We start from the raw sequence: 15521 nt of genomic DNA on the forward strand, positions 1-15521 counted from the left end.
TGCATAGAACCATTGATTTGGCATGTGCCATAAGGTCATGCTTCGGGACCATACGTGGCATGTTTCGGCCTTGTTGACCGTGAACGTATCATTTCTTGGTCGATTTGCACGCTGTCGCTTAAGGATATGGAAGAGGAAAGAATACACCCGAAGGAGCAGAGACCCCCCTACCAGAGATGAAGAGGATACGCCAAGTGGTCTGCCAGATCAGCAGCAGCTCCCTCAACACCGTCGTACGGAGCTTCGGGCTGCCCATCACGCAAAGAAGATTCCGACTGCCACCCGACTTATCGCGTTGCCGTATGTATTGAACCCAAGGACGCTCCTTATTTATCCTTGAAGCCTCGTTCAGCGCGAAGCCCCCAGCGTCAATGCTGAGGAGCCGCCAGACAGTTTCGCGCAAAGTGCCCGAGCAGCAAGTCGATCCCCAGCGCTGAGGCAACATCACACGTGGCAATGGCTCTATCCTGAGAATGACTTGGCTCAGTGTGTCACAATGATCCGGAATCAAGGGCCAACGAGTAGTTACGAGACGCACGCGGCAGCAACTCAATATGATTACACTGAGGACAGGCTGGATCCTCCATCGACTAGGGGAAAATCACGATCAAATCTAGCCCATAGACCATCGTTGCTCACGTTCGTAGCTTCGTCTCCCTTTCCCACCAAATACAAGAGCAATACCAATTTTCGCATGCAACTCGAGACCCGCGGATACTTTTTAGGGGGTGGGCATACACAAACAAAACAAGAGATCAGGCGCGAGAAAAAACAGCAGACCAACAGAAGAAGCATTGAAAGCCGAAAACGCCCAGCCAAATGCCATTGGGATAGCGTGAGGGGAAAGAAAAGGAGAAAAAATGACAAAAAAGGCTATTGCCCACATCCACACCATCTCTTCCCATCGCCCGAATCGATCGACTCAAACGCCTTCGATTAATCGGTGAACTGAGCCCGCGTGGGTAGGAAATCGGTGAGTGACGGCGAGCGGGGTATCTAGCTGACGAGGCCCTTCTTGTTCTGTGTTACGGGCACAACGTCGCGGTCAGCGGCCAGTTCTTCTTTACCCATTACAATTTCTTTTCCTCCTTGTCCCAATCACTTGCCGCAAGCGCGGTGTCGCATGCCACCAAGACCATCCATACACTCGAGGAATCATTCCAACAAAAGCCTGAATCCTGTCTAAGGTATGCGGACGAGTGAGCGACGTACCAGGTAATCCCAAAGCTGCTTGGTCATCGAATCCGACATGGTGTACAAGTCAATCGAAAACTCGCCCGCTAAGATCGACGTCAGTCCAAGGGTCTCGCGTCACACTATGTAAAAAGGCCGAATCCGCCGCACGTCCAATCCCCAACGCAAGGAAAACTGACCAGCCATGAGATTCGTAGTAGGGGAAGCAGGCATAAGCTCACCATCAACATCGCTCTTGATGTATGTGTCCGCGGTCTTGTTGTCGTTAATAATCTGGATGACGCGGAGCAAGTCGTCCTCCTCAAGCTTCTCGAGAGCCTGTGCGATCTTCTCGTAGTCGTACTTCTGGCTGCCCTTCTTGCCAGCGCCGCCCTTCTTCTTCAGGCGATCGTCATCCGACGGGAGAGGGCCCGTCTCGCGCAGGATCTGCTGAAGCGCCTGAGATGGGTTCTTGAAGGAGACGGTGTGTACGGCCTCGTAGCGGTTCTTGGCGAAGTTCAGGTCGTGCTGGATGGACTGCTTGGACTTCTCCGTGATGTAACAATCGATCGTCATGTCGAATTCACCCCATCCTTCGTTCTCGCACTTGAAAGGGGCCTTGTTGAAGGCTGGAAGAAGGAAAGGTCAGCGACATTATTGCAATGTAGGGAAGGCGCAAACGCGTCGGGTTGCCACGTACTCTGTGTTGGGTTCTCGAACGAAGGGTGGAGGTTGTAGACGACCTTCTGGAAGCAGTCGGCCGGGTGGTCCTCGCCGTCCTCGCCGATGACGTATAGAACGATATTCCATTTTCGCATGGGGAAATCCTCGACCGGAGAGGGCTTGTCGCTGTAGGGCAAACTCGAGGTTAGCTTTCCAACTCGTACCCGGAAGGAGCTGCTCGGGCGCGACTTACATGACGTTTTGCTCGGTGACGAGCTTGACTTTTCGCTGTGTCATCGAGTTAGTCGTGATGATCAGGCTTTCGGCGGCCTTGGAAGGCGCCTTCTTCCTGCCATTAAGCTTCTTCTGGGCCATGGCAGCGGTTGTGATGCTGCCCAGATGGAGGCAGAGTTTGTGGCGACAGAAGAGAAGGAATTGGCGATGGAGGAGTATAGGATCAACTACGGGACTATTATAGTAGAGGAAGGAAGGACTAGGAGGAGGAACATCTTGGGGTGGCAGGGAGCGCAAGCTGTCGAGTGCCGCGCAGTGAATAGGGATTGATCATGATGCCGTTGGGCCTACTCACGACAGGACGCGCCGACAGGGCAAAGCTAGAAGAACAGCTATTCTTACCTCTACAATCATTATGGGCAACTGGCGAAGTGCTAATCGTACTTGTAGCTGTATGTGGTGTTTGAGCGGGGTTTGAACGTGCGGCGGGAGGCAGAGTTGGGTGTGTGAAGTTCACCAGATTGGGATTTGGAGGTTTGGGAACTGGAAGGCTGAGAGCCGACGCTCGGGCCACACATGCACCCCCCAGGGTGTGTGGCTGGAATCCTCACCGCGCAACGTGAACCATGACCGTGAACCGTGTTGCGGGGAAGCAAGGACTTTAATTGAATGCTCATACAACATCCTTTTTGAATGCCATCAAAGACAAAGCAGCTGTAGCACAGATAGTTTCTATGTTGCACAATGCCATCCACTTCAGAACACCAGCTAGTCGCTTTGCCCAAGTGCTCAGATCATCACAACACACACAAGCACAGCTCTCTCAAAAGGGGGGTGAAGGGGGTATGATTTTGCCTGTCTATTTACTGCCAGCGCATCTAATCAAATGGGGAGGGACTTGATTCTTTGTTGATTTGTGCTGTGTAGTGTCTTCTTCCTAAGCCTTGATGCTATTCTTCCACCGCTCGACTGCTTGAAAACAAACACCACTCGGTGCAGGTTTTGTTGCACTCTCCAACTATTCATGATCCTGCCTGCCTCTTATCGCGTGGGGTGTGTAAAAACAATGGTGCTAGGATCGTGATTCTTTTTGTGGCGGGCAGTTCGCTCCCTTGGGCTCATGGCCCAAACAGATCGACTCTCCATCCTCGTCTTCATGCAGGCATCATGGGGATATCAGTGAGTCTTTTTAAGACTCCTCGACGGCAGGGGCAGGGGCATCAGAGCCCTCAGCAGCCTTGTTGAAAAGCTCCTCGTTGTCCTTCTGGGCCTTGAGGAAGGCATCCTTGAAAAGGTTGGCGTCTTTTTGTGGTCAGCACCCCGTATCAAAACCTGTTGGAAAGTTATAGACATACTCTCAGAGTTGGCAAAGCGAATGGCCAGGGTGACGGCCTCGGCCTCACCCTCGCTGACATCGGCGGCGGCGTTCCAGACCCAGCTGCGGTCAGAGCCGACGTTGGGGGAAAGCTTCATCTCAGGGACGACTGCTAAGCGTCAGCGGCTGCGATCGAAGGAAAAGGTAGTTGATGAAACGCACTGTAGTGGTTGGCGCAGACCTTGAGAGTCTTGTCACGGCGCATGACGAGACGGGTCTTGCCGTTCTCCTTGTGCTTCAACAGACGAACGTCACCAGTACCACGCTCCTTCCACTCAGTCGTCTCCTTGACGAACTTGAACAACTTGGCGCGCATCTTGAAGAGCTGCTCCTCAGCCTCCTCGTTGGTGGCAGTCTCGACCTTCTCGGTCAGCTTGATGACGGGCTCGAAGTGGACATCCTCGGACTCAGGAGCCTCCTCCTCCTACGAAGAAAGGTCAGTATAGGGTTGTTACGAGCAGTGGGGTTCAAGTGTACCTCGCCCTTCCCAGCAGCGGCGGCATCGCGCTGAGCCTTGGCGCTGCCGGAGTTGTCGCCGCGGTCCTCATCCTCCTTCTTCTCCTTCTTGGCGCCACCTCCAAACATGGAAAAGACGGAAGAGGAGGTAACGGGCTTCTCAGCCTCACCAGTGGTCTGCGACGCGAACCGAGTGTTAGCCATCCGAGGTATTCAAGTGTTATCGCAGGTCGACGGCGAACGACTGGAAGCAAGCGCATCGCATGTTGGGGTAATGGGGGCGGTGAGCTTTAGCTCTTGTAGCAGAGACGAGCAATCATCGGCGCGCATGCGACAAAGGGGCGTCGTACCTCGGTGGGCTTGGTCTCCTCGGTCTTGGTCTCCTCGACCTTGGGCTCGGTAGCTTCGGCGGCAGACATTCTGGCGGTTCGTGGAGTAAGAATGTGCGGGCGAGGTGACGATGTTTGGGTCTGTAGACGGGGTGGAAACATTAGCATATGAAAACTTCACCTGCGCCGGTCTGCCCCTCCTTGACTCAGAGCGGGAGCATCGCAGGCTCGTCATCAAGCCCAACGGATACAAACTGCAGGGGATCAGGGCTAAGGGCATCAAACTTACCAGGGCTAGTAGCGGTATGTTCTGCAGCAAGCAAAGCAGTAAAGGGGGGAAGCAAAGAGATGAATTTGTTTCTTCAGTGGTATGGTGAAGTTGGGTGGGTTGGACAAAATGAGGAAAGACAGCCCCTCATTCAAAAGTCAACAACAAGAGGGGTGTCGGGCGGGCCTGCCCTTGCTGTTTAGGTGCCCAGGCGCTTGTCATCCTGCTGCTTCAAGGTACCCCACCACCAAAATCATCGCGGGGTGTACTTCCCGGTGCTGACCTACCTAGTGGGGTCCTACCTGAGCCAAAGCCCAAAGCTGCTACTGCGCGTCCAATCAGCAAGCCCGCTTTCTTCGCCACCGGGGACTCCTTGAAATCGACGAGAGAATGTCGACGCTATCTCGACCGTCGGCCGGGCCTGTCCGCACTATTGAATGGAATAATCTGCCTGTTCATTACTACAGGTTCTGCCTGCCAGTGTGCTTGTTGATTTATTTTTCTTGTTCCAGCCACGGATAAACAGATATCATGATACTTGTGCTGCCATTCTGCGACCAACCAAGCGGAAACCGATTTCTGTGAGAGCTTTTCAACTGATCGACACATGGGACAAAGTTGAGACGACAGGAAACTTCACAATATCCACTCCTCTTTTGTCATTCCGAAACGATTTCAACTGTTCCATTCCGCAGAAGCCTGCTAGTAAACTCACACTACTCTACCGACCTCACTCCTCTCATGAATCCCAGCAACCGCCTGCCTACCTACCCTGCGCTTCAGACACATTGACGATGGATATTTGGAGGTAAGAGCGGAAAGTGATGATAAACATTTCAGGCCGAATAAAGCAAAGATAATCCAGGCCCTGAGGTAATAACATGCCAATAACTCCGGTTCAGTCCGTTCCGTCCCGTGTCCTGTCCTTAGCCGGCGTTCCTAGGTATCCCATGTTCATGCTCATAACCATCAATTAGATCTGCTGTTTGCATTGCTGCGTCCAACGGGAGAAGCCTGATTGGCATCTAGCCTCGAGACGCTCCCTCTTCCGACGCGCTCGCATTTCCAACTTCTCTCTTTCCAAGCGCTCTTTGCTGGCCGTCTCAGCTGCAGCCTTCTTGTCAGACATGTATTTCTTGGCTTTGGCGAGATAGGTGTTGTGCTTGTCCGTCTGGTGAGTAATCTTGAGCCAAAGGAGCCATGACTGGATTTGGGCATGTTTGTGCTTGATGTCCACCCAGTCCAGGGTGTCCTGCGCTTGACGAGACTCCCGAACTTGCTGCCAGCTCTCAGTCAAGTATGCAGGGTTCCATGAGGTCTTGAGGTAGTTTGCAGTCTTTGAGGCATCCTCGCCAATTCGGGCGGACACTTCTCTAAGGTCTTCCACAACCGAGTTCTTCAGGGATGCCAGCGTGGCAGCCTGCTCTGCGCCGCGCTGAGCAGCGCTGTAAATGCCGGCGGCGACGGACTTTCCGAAGCCAAGACACTCCTCGAATGCTGACTTGCCAAAGTCAACGAAAAAGGTCTCGTTGACCTTGGGCTTCCGTGTGGTATTGACGGCGACGGTCAATACGCCATATGCTTCCTTCCTTGGGATCTCAATGATGATGCCCTCATCGGTGGATGAGAACTTGGTCTTAACGGATCTTTCGCCCTTGAGAACATCGATGCTGATGGAATCCTTGGCAAGCCATGAAGTTTTGGTACCCGAGGGGATCTTGACCAGAATCTCGTTGCGGCTGTGCTTGTCGGCTGAACAGACATAGTTCTTTGGAGACTCGGGGAACTTGTCAGCGAAGAAGTCGGCAAGCTCAGCAAATGGTGCGATAGCCGTGCTCCCCTGCGAAGTCTTTGCCTGCGGAACTCTGATCGTTGTTGTTGAGGTGAGGTTGATAGTAATGGTGGAGGTGGATACGGACACTGGAGTAGGAGACACGATAGGGGTAGGGACAGCAGAAGTCGAAACTGCCGGTACGGTTGCGGACGAGCCGGACAAGTGCCAGTTTCCAAGGAGCAGGGCCGTGATGAGGATGACAGAAAGGCCGGAATACTGCGCAACTGACCAGAGGTCGAGGTCTTCTGACTTTGAGACCACATACTGGCGAGCGCGGCGGAGCTGCTTCAGTGACTGCGCGTAGAGCTCGGAGCATGCTCCTGTCTGACGCTCATCCACGGTCTTGTAGAGGCCAGTCAGATAGGCAAGGTTGCGGTTCATCTGACGAGCATCAATCTCTTTGAAAGACTTGAGGTCAATTGGCAGCCGGACAGGGGTAATATCTCGGTCAGAGAATTCCACACATCGATGAGGGCCGTGTTGGTTGATCTTGTCGCTCCAGTCCTCGGTGGGCTGCTCCTCAAAAAGCTCTGTGCTCGAAATGAACACATGAGGAATTGCATGTCGCTGCACAAATCCCCAAGTTACCGCGCGAGCCTGGCGAACAGCCTCATCGTCGTTCTCAGTGACAAAGAAGACGGCCAGATGGGGAACGGTCCAGTGCGGTGTGATGACGGCACCGCCAGAGGCAAACTCTGAATGGAATGTCCGGTTGTTGTCGACAGTGATTGAGTAAACTTGCTCTCCCTGATAGACCGTTTCCATGGCGGCCGTGCAGGTCTTCACCTGTAGGTCCTTGGAGGAAGGACCACATGTATTGCTGGAAACACCATCCTCTTGCGGCGAGGGAGAAGCCGCTAAGGCCGAGGTGAACTTGTCAGTGATGTCGTTTTTAGCCGAAGGGTCGCCCTGGTACAAGATCCGAAGAGGGCCCTTGTTAAGCAGATATGACTGAGCCATGACCTGAATCACAGAAACTGAGCAAAGAGGGTTCGGCTCTTGGAAGTAGTGTGTGACATGGTTGTGGGTGATGTTCTCTGTGTTGGGGGCGCTGGAAGTACTCTGACGCTCCAGGGGAGGCGTAGGCACTCGAGAAGACGGGTTCATGAGGCTCTGCTCCGCGTACTGAATCGAGGAAGCCCTTGATCGATCCTCGGCAGCATCGTCCTCATTGTCCGAATCCATGTCAGAGCGACTGGCAGTGTCATCGGTACGCTCGATACCGTCGAGACTATGGACATCATCAGGTCGAGCGTAGTCGAAGGAGCTCAGAGACTCAGCCTCAGTCTCAACCTCGGTTCCTCTATCATCCTGGCTCTCAAGATCGTCGTCTGTATTGATGAACTCGAAGGAAGACTCGGCCAAGTGGTCGTCGTCGGTTGCGTCGGAGGGGTTCATGATGTCGGGCTCGCTAGAAGAGATCCAGCTAGCTAGGTGGCGGTTGCCTTGTGGGCGGGGGAAGCGCAGAGTCAACTCGGAGGAGGACAGCGTCGTAGAGCTTGCAGGATCGGATGTGGTGTCGACGTCTCGGAGGGGATCGCCGGCGTGCTGCTCTTCCATAACGAAGATGCAAAGAGTCAGTTTTACTGGTATCCCGTCATGCCTCGAAAAGTCGAGCGGGCGTTCGTAGTAGTGAGATCTGGAAGTCGGCGAGGATGCGCGGTGGGAGTTGTGTGGTTGGGGTGGTGGTGGAGGATGGAGGGGTAAATGCGGGAGAGATGTGGATGGTGTCAAGTGACGGACGGGCTGACGCAGCACGAATGTCGGGGGCGTTTCTAGACGAAAAGGACGTCTGGAAAGCTGAAAACTTTGACGAGCGTCGTTGAGTATGTGTAGAGAAGGAGAAGAAGAGAAATTAACTAACTCTGGGGTGGCTTTGGAGAAATGAAGTTGTCCTAGGTTTAATGTGTGAATGAGTTGTCGTCAATCAAGGTAGGTGGTGCCTGCCTTACCAAGAATCTGAGGGGCGGTGCGGGTTGCCTGCCTTACGGTACCTAGTTAGTCCAGCCAGCCAGGTAGACCATCAGGTCGCTTTAGGTAGGTAGGCGGGGTGGGGATTTTGGGAGGAAGGGATAGGGATGGGATGAGATGTGAGAGCGGTCGGTTTATCGGAGCGCAGGTGTCGGTGACTTCCAAACGTCACGCGGATGCCGCTATCTGGACGTAGGAGCATAGATAAGAAGTGAGGTATTCGATACTAACCAGGGCAGGGGTTGGCGCCGTCAAAGCGTCCTGGGCCGGGCTGGGCTGCTTGTCTTGCGGTGAAAAGTGGTCGCAAGAACCTACTAATTCTCAGGAAGGAGAGGATGCGTTGTGGAAGGAAGAAGAGAGGCAAAAGCAGACGGAGAAGCTGACAATGTATGTATGAACAGAAGGTGCAGTGGTCGGCGCCTGCAAAGGTGGATGTGGATATGGATGGGTAGGTAAGGTAGGTGGCAGATGCGCAATTACTGGAAGGGACGGGAAGGTGTGGAGAGAAATAGGCATGGAGAGACATGTAGGCGCACCATCAAAGATTAGGGAAAGGCAACCAGTAGGGCGGCGCGATCAGGCAAAAGGGAAGGAAAGGCAGGCACCGCAGGCTATTGCGGAATACCCGGGCAGGTGCTACCACAAGAAGGAAATGGAACTGTCTGTCTTCCTTTTCTTTGCTTGCCGTGGTCGCTTCTTTTCATCTGGAGATAGATGGATGTAACTGCACACTTGACACTCGAGATAATGCACCGACCAGCATCGCTGACTTGCGCCTACCTTTTGGTACCCCCTACTGCCTCGAAATGAGTCTTACATCTGCCCGCCGCCTACCATGTGGTTTGGGTGGTGGGGGCGGGGTTCTTTTGCCCAAAAGTCAAGTCGCCAGATATGCTCCTTCATTCCACTCTGCAGGACATGCCCATGGGTATTTGAGCACTTTTGACGCAGAGAATCTGCACCGCTACGTCTCTCATGTTCAAATGGAATGTCACTGTCAACTGGGCCGCCCACTTGGCCGGCATCATCGCGCCTCTTATCGATAACGGACAGGGGCATTTGGAGGGGAAAGCCAGCTCCAAATGCACCATTACGACCCGGCATGGTGGGGCCATCCACCATCACCCCGCCTGGAACCGCTCATTAGCACCAACCTACCTTACCAATCTGAGGCAAATAGGTATCGTGACCCGGAGAGGGATCCGCACCTCTCCCGACATCACCTCTTGGCCGTGAACGATGCACGCCAGATGTCGTGATTGCTCTGTTCTTTGCGAAGGAGCTTTCGCACGAGGGAGGAGTCATTTGTTGAGCTGCGAAAGCATGCAACGCCCGTTTTCGCCAGTCCACAGACCCGCTTGTCAGCCATCGTCGTCTGCGGCTTCAGGCTCAAAATCCCGCCGACCCCTCGAACTGAGGCAAGGTACCAACCTAAAGTTCAGGTCATCCAATGTGAACGGCGCAAGTCACCATGGGCCGCCAATGCTCGGCCACCCAGCTCGCCACATAAGGCATTACGGATCCCTCAATGTGCAAGACAAATAAGCAAACGAGCAGATGCAAAAGGTGCAAGAGTCAGTGCTATTCGCCGGCCCGCAAGCTCATAAGCACAGCGGCTACCAATTCAATATCTCAAATGTCTCACCTGCCGCCGTCATCCTGTTTCTGATCGAGGCTACGAGTCCTGCGACATGTCTGGGGTTCAGGGCCGAGGTCTTGACTCATGTGGCTTGACCACATCAGCGTGTGGCGGTGCGCCTCCGACTTCTTCCCGCATGTAAGTGGAACTCATAGACGAATTTCACAAGCCAGGTCATTGTTACTGACATGAACTTGAATATATGGCTGCTCATGTGTTCACAAACATAGCGGTCATTTGCCGTTCTTAAAATTTCCGACAAATCTGCATACTGCCTGACGATGGCAACTTTTGACTTCGACCTCCACTCTTCCAAATGATGTGGTCAAATTGATAGCTTACAGCGCGTAGCATTTGAAAGATGCAGGAATAACCTCCGGAATGTGGAAAAGCCAGCTGCGGCGCAACATACGAATTGAAGCGAGAAGTCTTCTGCAATTCCACCGTCAATGGCTGTTATATATGAGAGTCGAAGAAGGTTTCTTTTGAGTATAAGATGGCAGCGCATCACGTTATGCCTGAAGCCATGAAACTTATAGACCAACTGCAGAGAATACTCCGAGCGCGAATCACTGACAGTAAGGAATCACTGACAGTAAGGGACAGTGCAGAAGAAAGCCGGCATGACAACCCAGAGCGCGAGGACGAAAGCAAGGACGATTCCCATCAACGCGTATCGTGCCCACGTGGTCGACCTGCTCGTGCAGAGTTCGGATTGCAACACGGTCTGTAAGTTCCCTATCCGAGCCTGTCCCCATACCTCACATTCTGACAACACGAGATAGTCCGCGCGACACTTCGACGTTCGAGATGCCTGATTAGAAGCAGAAGCTCGATAAGTGCCGCTTGCCAATTAGCCATTTCTGGCATCATCAAAGAGCCAGCATGATCAAGCCGACATCAGTCAACGCGTTGCCGTGCCCCAGCCTCCAACAACCGGGATGCTCGACGACAAGAGTTCCCATCCCCAATTGCGGCTAGTCGTTGGAAAAAAGAATCGTCCCCGGGCTTCCAGAATCAAACGGGCCGACGAAAAGGTACGCGAAAAAGCCAGAACGCGCCATCACGAGAGCACCACGGAGTGGCCTGATGGAGGGTCTATACTGCCGCACTAAACCACACAGACCGTGCCATCAATACGACGATGGGGGACAATCGCACACAAAACACCAACCCCAATCGAAGGGGAGCGGAGCCTTGCAACACCCGAGACGCTCGCAAACAACGGGGTAAGTGATCTAAAGATCTCGCCCGCTCCGTGCGGCCGGGACACCTACCCGAGATCAGAAGAAAACGAGTGAATCAATCCTGCTATTTCCGTAGCCAGAAACTCGAGCCGAGTGGGCAACAGGTAAGCCTGTGTGTGATTCACCCTGATGGTGGAACACTCAGACCCTCCCTGGCTCGGCAGATCATACAGACTAGTTCCATCTTTAGCCCCCAAAAAGACAAGGGGCCGAAAAAGATCAAACAATTAAACCAGATAAAAAAGAATCGTCTCTCCAACCTGGGTAATCTCCAATTTGCTGGCCCTAAGAAGAAACCGAGGGCCCTGTCCTTGCCCGGCGCGCGGAAAAGCCCTTGCTAGCTCCCAGCCTTGCCAAAGGGCCTACCTCTTTGGCCAAATTTCACCGAGGGTGTCGTGAGATTACACGTCCGAATGGGGGCAAGTTGATCTGAGAACAACCTGCCTCCAGTGGACGAAACTTTCTGAAAAGAGAACATGGAAAAAACTTGACTCAGGCGGTACGCCCTTCCAGCCAAGCAGGCATACGGATCTCCAAAGACAAGGTCCCAAAGAGAGCATATCATCCGCGCCCTTCATTTGCCGTAATAACTAGAATAAGTGAATATGCCACATCCAGCCCCCCAAGAACGAAATCACAGCTGCGGTTGCTAGCCCGCGCTAGCTCGTGATACGAAACGTCAGTTTGCCTTGCTAGACTCCTCAGTCAGCGCCTCTGTGAACCTAGTCCTTCCGTCGCCTTGGCCGAAAATGGCATGGAAATCGCTCTGGCAAAGTCAGAGACCTGAGCGATGCTGATGCTGGAGCAGAGAGAGTGAGGATGAAGAAATGAAGTCGCCGTGGGACTTGTATTCTACAGAGTATCGTCCTGAACCCAAATGTACAATGCTGCGCGGAGATGATGCATGTCCTCTTCGTTTTTTCTTCCCAAATGCCCCAAAGTCCCAACCGCCAAAAACCGTATCCCAGCCGAGGTGTTTCCCGTACGGTTACCGCCATGAAACCCTTTTATCCGCCTCTGATATTAGAACGTGCAGGGGGCGTGGTCCGTCACCGAGAGACATCTCTCCCAAAAACTCCGTTTTTGCTCTCTGCCACAATGGAAAAAATGATGAGGCAGTGGAGAGAGAAGCAACCGCCTAGAAAAGCAATGAAGAAATGGACATAAAAGGGGACCGTGATGCTCGCGAATATGTGGGCGCGCTGCAAAAATGGGGGGTATCGTAGCATAGAGAGAAGACGTGAAGATGTTGTGCGTTGTTGCCTCGTTATGTGCCTCGTTGGCCAGCCACCGCAGGGAGAGAGCTCAGAGAATGCTGTGCTTTTCGAAGAGCCGTGCCAGGGTGTCGGTGCCGAACGCCTCATCGTCAGGGATCATCTCAATGATGCCCGTCAGGTTGGCAAACATGTCACCCTGGTTGCGGTAGGCCAGGATGGAGGGCACAGCAGCGTTGTCGAACTCGATGTCAAGGTAGTGAACCTTGACGAAGTGTATTGTTGAGTGGTGGGAGACAAGCGGCATCATTGCGTGCTCTATCGTTGCTGATACATCGCACTAGGCTGGGTGTTAGAACCTGTCTGAACATGCTCAGGAATGCTTTGAAGCTTACCTCGGGGTCGTATACAAACACGACAACCACGGTGTCCCGCGCAACCTTCTCAATGGCGTCTAGGTAACCCAGAGCGTCGACCTCGTCCATGCGGCCATAGATGCGGACACTGGGACTTGTCCTCCGGTTTCTGACAACCTTGCTGGACTCGCTCTCAAGTTCTCTCCTTCTGCTCTCGCGCCATTGCGCCAAGAAGCTCTCCTCATCTTCCGAGTTGCTGTTGTTTCCGTCGTCCGTGCCGCTTTCGCTCTTGCGCGAAGACTGGGATTGCGAAATGCCATCGAGGCCAAAGATGGAGCGGCGCACAGTGGTGCGAGCACGGCTCATGAAGGAGGTCTTGCGGGCATTCTCGTAGTTGCGGGCATCGGCGATGACGCCCTTGACTCCGGTGGTACGGCCGGCATCGAAGCTGGCGGGGGGCAGCTTCAGGTCGGAGCCGGTCTGGCCTAGGGTTGGAATGCGCATGGCAGCGTCGATCTGGGAGTTGCGGAAGACGTCTTCTTCGTCGAGGTCAAGGCTGTCGCGGTCGTTGTTGCGGTCCTCTGGGTGTACTCTGCTGGTGTCGCGAGACTGGGCAGCTAGCAGTGCGTTGAATTCTTCTTGGGCTGGGGTAGGGTTCGACATCGTGAGGTTTTGGAAGGGTTGCGGCCGGGGGAGGAAGCTCGGTTTATGTATGGGATGACGGACGGACGAGCGGGCGGGCGTGTGGTAAGAGAAGAGGAGGTGGTGGTAGGGGGTGGTTGTCAAGGTCCAAGGAGTAAACAAGCAAGCAGGCAAGCAAGTAGTGTGAAGGTGCCAATCGTGCGACCTTGGAGCTTGGAAGGGTGTGCCCGGTTACTTCTGTCAGGGCGGCTAGTCGAGGGCAAAGCAGGAAAAGAGGTAGAGCCAGGAATGTGAATGGACGGTAGGGTAGGGTGAAGGGTGGTTGAGCTTGGGTTTTGGGGGGGGAAGAGCGAGGAGGAAGGGCTGTGAGAGGCGTGGTCTCTGGATTCTTGTGGGAGAGAAGTGGGCGTGGGAGCATGAGGAGACGAAGGACGGATCGGAAGGATGGTGGTCCTTCGATGGTTTTTCTCGAAGCAGTGGAGACGTGACCAGGGGTCAACCCTTGCAGCTGGCCACGATGCGGTGAAAGCCGGGCTCCAACGACGGGCTGTGGTGGTGACTGATGCTGGTGCAGTGAGTGATGGTGCTGCTGCTGCTGCTGGCTGGGCTGGATTTGGACAGGGGCCCGAGTGTCGAGGATCGAGGGTCGAGGGCGAAGCCCCTGGGGTGCGTCAGGCTGTTTCAGAAGGGGTGGAGGCGCGTGGTCGCGAACAGGGGAGACTGGGCGGGAATTGTGGAATGGTGGATGAATCGTTGGGCGACGGTGGTGAGATGTTAGATCTGGTCGCGGAAAGGAAATCTAGTCCGTCCTGTTAAGACGAGGATGTCTGGCCCTTGTGGTGCATATCTTCGTTTGCGGGCGCAATTGTCGACACTGGAACGAGCACCACAACGCAACGCACCACAGCACAGCGGCACGACCGGCTAGTTTCTTCCACCTAGTAGTTACTGGACTCAACCCAGACAGACACATGAAATGCCGAGCGAGATGTGCAGGTGACGGGTCTCGCGCATAAGTGATCGGAGCAAGATAGATTTCGGGACGACGAGATAAAAAACGGGGGAGGGCTGAGAGAAATGTCCGGGCCATGGACAGGGAAACCACGGAACGGCGATGACCGTTATTTTGCTGCTGAATCTGCTGGAACCTAGGTACCCAACCTACCGCAGTATGCAGGTAACCTGAGGTGGTGCCCTGTTGTCGTCGTCGAATCCATTTTGCATCGCCTCGCTCTCTGGCAAGGGCAACGACAAACTCGGAAGCAGGGCAAATTGCATACGACAGCCAACGGTCATGCACGCGTCTGCCTGTGGATCTTGCCCTTTTCCCCCTCTCCTTTTCTTCGTTCTTCGTGATGCACAACAGTGAGTGGTTGAAGGAGTGCGTACAGTGCCTGACCGCGCAGGACGCCAACGCAGGAATCGGATCAGAATCACACTTAGACTCTTGTCATCATATCGTGCTGATGCTCGTTGGCGAGGCAGGTCGCGAAGTGAAGTGACAGGGCCTGCAGAATCAGCAGCTGCACACCCTCTCGGGCCTTAGTCATGGTTTCGCCTCTTCCGCTCGCGTGGCCCTGCTGGGATCGCAGGGCTTGTCTTGCCTTCTCGTCAGGGGCTGCTGGTCTGGGGCCAACCGACCGCTGTCTGCCGATTTCCCCTCCGCCCTTTTCTTTTTCATCCCCTACCTTACCCAGGCCCAGGCAAAACCTCATGCATATCCAATCACTGCAGCCAGATACCCGTAGGGTCAAGTGCCGGACAGATTCCAAGGCCCGGGACCTTGCAGATGGGCACCGCATTCTGCATGCTTGCTGAGGAGCCGCCTTTGATGCTGAGGATCGTTGTTTCTTCCCCCCCCCAGGATACCAAACGGCAAGCAACTTACATGAACCAACTGGTTGCCTTGAGATCGTTTGGACAGGATACACAAAGGGTCGTCGTCGCCACAAGAGCAATAGACGCCGACAGTTCTTGTTTGCCCGTGTGTTGGCCTGATGTTCGTATAACCTGACCAACCAGGGCAGAATCAGCTGAAAGTAGGCTCAATTGACTTTGGACCTTTTTCCTTTTGCTTTTTGGGTGGCAGCTGCGTCAGTTTCTACCTTACGTGCTTATGT

The 15521-nt window shown here is 54.0% G+C and overlaps 3 protein-coding genes across 3 annotated transcripts; all 3 read right to left on the reverse strand.

Annotated features, from left to right (window-relative positions):
* Window positions 1–1182: 1182 nt before the first annotated feature.
* On the reverse strand, window positions 1183–4105 carry GCG54_00012165 (Ran-specific GTPase-activating protein 1; the record flags this gene model as incomplete). Its single annotated transcript, XM_045412051.1, has 8 exons — window positions 1183–1280; window positions 1374–1802; window positions 1874–2022; window positions 2090–2202; window positions 3275–3372; window positions 3426–3554; window positions 3608–3869; window positions 3923–4105. 8 exons carry the CDS (start codon window positions 4103–4105, stop codon window positions 1183–1185), a joined length of 1461 nt encoding a protein of 486 aa, XP_045263835.1.
* Window positions 4106–5471: 1366 nt separating this feature from the next.
* GCG54_00012166 (uncharacterized protein) lies at window positions 5472–7892 on the reverse strand (the record flags this gene model as incomplete). Its single annotated transcript, XM_045412052.1, has 1 exon — window positions 5472–7892. The coding sequence occupies one exon, from the start codon at window positions 7890–7892 to the stop codon at window positions 5472–5474; it is 2421 nt and encodes an 806-aa protein (XP_045263836.1).
* A 4602-nt stretch (window positions 7893–12494) lies between these two features.
* Window positions 12495–13422, reverse strand: GCG54_00012167 (uncharacterized protein; the record flags this gene model as incomplete). The annotated part of the gene is made up of 2 exons (XM_045412053.1): window positions 12495–12743; window positions 12799–13422. The coding sequence occupies 2 exons, from the start codon at window positions 13420–13422 to the stop codon at window positions 12495–12497; spliced, it is 873 nt and encodes a 290-aa protein (XP_045263837.1).
* Window positions 13423–15521: the final 2099 nt, after the last annotated feature.

This window comes from Colletotrichum gloeosporioides, assembly GCF_011800055.1.
Source record: "Colletotrichum gloeosporioides strain Lc1 chromosome Unknown consensus_49, whole genome shotgun sequence".
Lineage (NCBI taxonomy): Eukaryota > Fungi > Ascomycota > Sordariomycetes > Glomerellales > Glomerellaceae > Colletotrichum > Colletotrichum gloeosporioides.